At 50.4% G+C, this 4,191-nt stretch overlaps 1 protein-coding gene across 2 annotated transcripts in view; it reads left to right on the top strand.

Annotated features, from left to right (window-relative positions):
- The first annotated feature begins 131 nt into the window (after nucleotides 1-131).
- fasn (fatty acid synthase) overlaps nucleotides 132-4,191 on the top strand; it is a 29,213-nt gene continuing 25,153 nt past the window's right edge. The window contains exons 1-5 of one of the 2 annotated variants that reach the window (XM_086271527.1): nucleotides 132-501; nucleotides 2,294-2,429; nucleotides 3,091-3,243; nucleotides 3,331-3,504; nucleotides 3,919-4,119. In XM_086271527.1, the coding sequence (XP_086127653.1) occupies nucleotides 2,303-2,429; nucleotides 3,091-3,243; nucleotides 3,331-3,504; nucleotides 3,919-4,119 (655 nt within the window). In that variant the 5' untranslated portion in view covers nucleotides 132-501; nucleotides 2,294-2,302. The remainder of the gene's footprint in view (nucleotides 502-2,293; nucleotides 2,430-3,090; nucleotides 3,244-3,330; nucleotides 3,505-3,918; nucleotides 4,120-4,191) is intronic. The other variant, XM_086271526.1, reaches the window with a different exon arrangement.

Below are 4,191 nucleotides of genomic sequence, written 5' to 3'. Positions count from 1 at the left end.
CACCTTCGCATCGTCAGCTGCGGTGTAACGTTGAGCAGCTCTGCGCGTGCACGTCCCGCAGACACAGACGCTCCCTCGCCCCGTGCACGCTATCAGTACCCCCCCCCCCCCCACCTCCCTCCGTGACCGCCGTAGGAGGATGACTAGAGTTTATCGCGTCCCATCTGCCGGCTGCTCTCGTCTCGCCGCTGCCGGTTGACCGTTAGTAACCCCGGCTCTTTTTTCTGCGCGCATCCACACAGTTGCTCCATCACTGGCTGGATCGCAGAGCCCTGCCTCTCCTCTCATTGGACTGCTGAGCCAAGCGGTTGTCAGCCCATGTGGCGTGGGCAGGCAGAGTGTGACACATTTAAGTTCATCAGAGAAAAAAGCGTGAATGAAGCGCGGAGGCTAACGGAGGCTCTCACACCCACGGCGGCTGAAGACTCGACACATGACCGAGCGTGCTGAGCGGCTCAGCCTCACGTTTTACCGGAACATCCGTCGGTTCGGCTCAGACAGGTAAGCTCGTCCGCGGCTGCTGCTCGCTGCTTATTGTGGTCCCGACCGGTGTCCAAACTCGGCATCCCCGACAATTTTTGTTATAATGACTAACTACTCCTGACATTCTTGAGATGTTAGCTCTTCATACAACGAAGTTATAGTGGGATACAAATCATATCAGGCTGATCCTGCCACGATTTGTTCCCTCTGTGTAAATCACGGACAAACAGTCTCCCACATTGCTGATTTTTAGTTCACAAACACTTCTTATTATGACGCATTACTCCTGAAACTTTAGAGGATTTAGCTCTTTATATAGTAAAGTTACAGGAGAATAAAAATAGTTATCAGCCAAAATGTTAATGGTTTGTTAAAATAATCCCCAAGCTCAGCTGTGTGACAGCATGGAGCTGGCATACAAGATCCCAGGACAGAACAGCACTGAGGATGAGGGACGTAGCTCATCAGCATCTGTGACAGCCCACTGCCATCAGTTATTCTGGGAGAACTCGAGAGTCCGTGGACATACACGTGTTGGAGGCCTGGGCCCTGATCAGTATGGTGGCCACGCTGGTGCTTGGGTCCAGTGAACAGCAGCACTGTTGTTACTGCAGCCCTGTGGTCACCACGGTGCTTCAGGGCTCATTGATTCTTTTTAGACTCACTCATCTGTCAGATCGCTTTAAACTACAGTCACCATCGTTCACAGCACTTCATCAGCTTCACATTCAAAGTTGTTTAAAATGACCAGCTAAGCTAACAGGCATGTGTAGGACAGTGAGATTAAAGAATATGTTGACAAAAGAAACCAAACTCATTCCTGGAACTATTTCAGAAAGCATCGAGTCAGTGGCCGAGCCCCCTGCAGTGCAACGTGAAACTTTTTAATGACAGCAGTGTTGAAGCAACAAACTAATGTGGAGATGAAATCCAGGAACACGTTTTTCCTGTTCACGCAGCGCCCGTGGATCCACACATAGTTACAGTGTGGAGTCATGGAAGGAGCTGAGAATGTGTCATTGTTGTTCACTGTTTCACGCTCTTCCTGTGAAGATGCTGACAAGTCAGGTCCTGTTGTGGCTGCTGCAGAGCGAAGCCCTGACACAAAGGAGCAGAGTGAGGGAGAACGGGGGAAGACGAGGAGGATGTGCCCTGAATAGAAATGGTCACGCCGAGCTGTGCGCACACAGTGACTTTGCAGTTTAGCAGCTAGCTCGTAGTTAGCAAATTGTCTGCATACGCTCACAATGGGGTGTAATCTGGGTCAAGATGGTGCACTGAAGGAGCCGGGCTAGATGTAATCCCAGGGCGGGACATCCTGGAGTCCAAATCCCTTCAGACTGTGTCGTGTTGTGTAACGTGGTCGCGTTGTCTTCACATTTGTAATGCCACACAAGCAAAACAGTGGCATGAGTGTGATTGTTGGTTTTTGTTGGTGCAACCTCACAGTGTGCATGTCAGAGCTGCATGTGATGCTGCGCCGGGCTCTGGCACAGCTTTACTCAGGACCTGGATGGTTTTGGAGACACAGCGTAGCTGCAGCTCTGCAGGTCGCAGTCACACGCAGCAGTGTTTTTATTGTGTCCACAAAGTTGCAAACATCAGTGTGATCAGAGAGGACACACACACACTGACACACACACAGACCTGTTTTTTTCTAGGTCACTGTCCGGTGCAGCGTGGAGTGCTGTATTGTTGGGATGGTTGTTGCCATGGTTACATGAATAGTGAGTCTGGCCCCAGCACCGACCACATTCATTGTTGTTAAACTGCAGAATGCTTGTCACTGATTGGCCCTCTGTGTCTGCAGTAAATAAACATGGATGAGATCGTCATAGCTGGAATATCGGGCCGCCTGCCTGAGTCCAGCAACCTGGAGGAATTCTGGGAAAACCTCATCAATGGTGTGGATATGGTAACAGAGGACAACCGGCGATGGACACCAGGTAAAAGCTTGCCTTCGGTTTCTATGTAACATATTTAAAATAATTTCCCCCAGGGATCAATAAAGTATTCTGATTCTGATTCTGATATTTACTGAGCTGAGTTTCTCTTCAAAGACTAATATTTTATACCTCCTGCACTGTGCAGCAGTGTTGGTGCCTCTGCAGGCTGAGCTGAGTTTAGCTGCTTTGACATATTTGAAGGTAAAATAATGAATGTGAGTCATCAGGAACAGAGGATGGAGCAGATTTAACCAACAGCTTGGTTTATTTACTTTAGTTGATTCATCTGATCGCTGCCAGTGTCACTTCAGTTTATTCCACTTCCTGTTAAAAAGTAAAGTTTTTTTTAATCATCATCATATGGATTTAACTTCATGGTTTCATTTTTTGTTATCCAAGTTTTACTGGTGATTCCTAACTGGTGTGATCATAAACCTGCTGTGTGCTTTTGCCTGCTTCCTGTGAGCTGCACACAGGCAGTAATAAGCACTCAGATGTCCTCTGTCGCTCTCTGTGCTGGAAAAGGGAAACGTCCTCGTGAGGATTTTCCTCCCCTCTTTGGCTCAGTCTGGTCTCACAGCATCGTGTTTGGTGCTCAGTGTGAGCAGTGGCTGTGGACCGTGTGTGGGGTCCTGCTGCTGTAACATTGTGCTGTTTGCAGGTCTGTACGGTCTTCCAAAGAGGAACGGGAAACTCAAAGACATCAGCCACTTCGACGCAGCCTTCTTTGGAGTCCATCCCAAACAGGCCAACAGCATGGACCCGCAGCTGCGCCTCATGCTGGAGATCGCCTACGAGGCTATTGTAGATGGAGGTGAGAGCAAACGAGTGGTGAGCTGAGGTTTAGTTTGCAGTTGGGGGAAAGACGACATGTGAGTGAAAATGAAATGTTGTGCTGCAGGACTGAATCCAGCCACGCTGCGCGGCAGCAAAACAGGCGTGTACATCGGTGTGAGCGGCTCCGAGGCGGGCGAAGCATTCAGCAGAGATCCAGAGGAGCTCCTGGGCTACAGCATGACGGGCTGCCAGCGCGGCATGTTGGCCAATAGACTGTCCTACTTCTTCGACTTCAGCGGTACGTGCACGCAGCGCTGCTCAGCACGTGTGTGTTTGCAGTGCTGTCGGCGTGATCCAGTGTGAGACACACACTCAGGTTTAGGTGGACGCTCTGCTGCAGCTCAGGATCACCTTTGATCTTAGAGTAGCAAAGGAGTCTGCAGATCAGTGACGTGCAGTAGTGTTTGTGTCGACAGGCAGGACGTAAACGTGCAGAGAGCACGCACGCTGCAGCAGCTGGACTGCTTTGAATGAACGATCTGGGCTCTGATTTTATTCGTCCACTGAATTGTTGCTGATATATTTTGTGTGTTTTTACTCTGTTTCTCGCTCTGTGCCGTAGTGGTTTCCTCAGCATACCACAGCTCGGACGATCAGATGGGCGGCTCCGTATGTGGCGCCCGGCTCTAACCCTGCTGCCTTTGTTCTCCAGGCCCCAGCACTGCCATAGACACGGCGTGCTCCTCCAGCCTGCTGGCTCTAGAAAACGCCTTCCACGCCATCCGGCAGGGCCACTGTGACGCTGCTTTAGTTGGGGGAGTGAACCTGCTTCTCAAGCCGAACACTTCAGTGCAGTTCATGAAGCTGGGCATGCTCAGTCCAGAGGGGACCTGCAAGTCATTTGATGCTTCAGGTAAAACATCACCTGGTCTACACGTGACATCACAGAGTTTCTGTTTGGGAGCGATGGGGAGGAGCCGCTCCT

This window comes from Aulonocara sp. 'chitande type north' Nkhata Bay, linkage group LG18, assembly GCF_057382095.1.
Source record: "Aulonocara sp. 'chitande type north' Nkhata Bay isolate Kocher_YH1m ecotype deep benthic linkage group LG18, A_spYH_male_GT1.1, whole genome shotgun sequence".
Taxonomy (NCBI): domain Eukaryota; kingdom Metazoa; phylum Chordata; class Actinopteri; order Cichliformes; family Cichlidae; genus Aulonocara; species Aulonocara sp. 'chitande type north' Nkhata Bay.
This window is presented reverse-complemented; position numbering and strand designations above follow the sequence as displayed.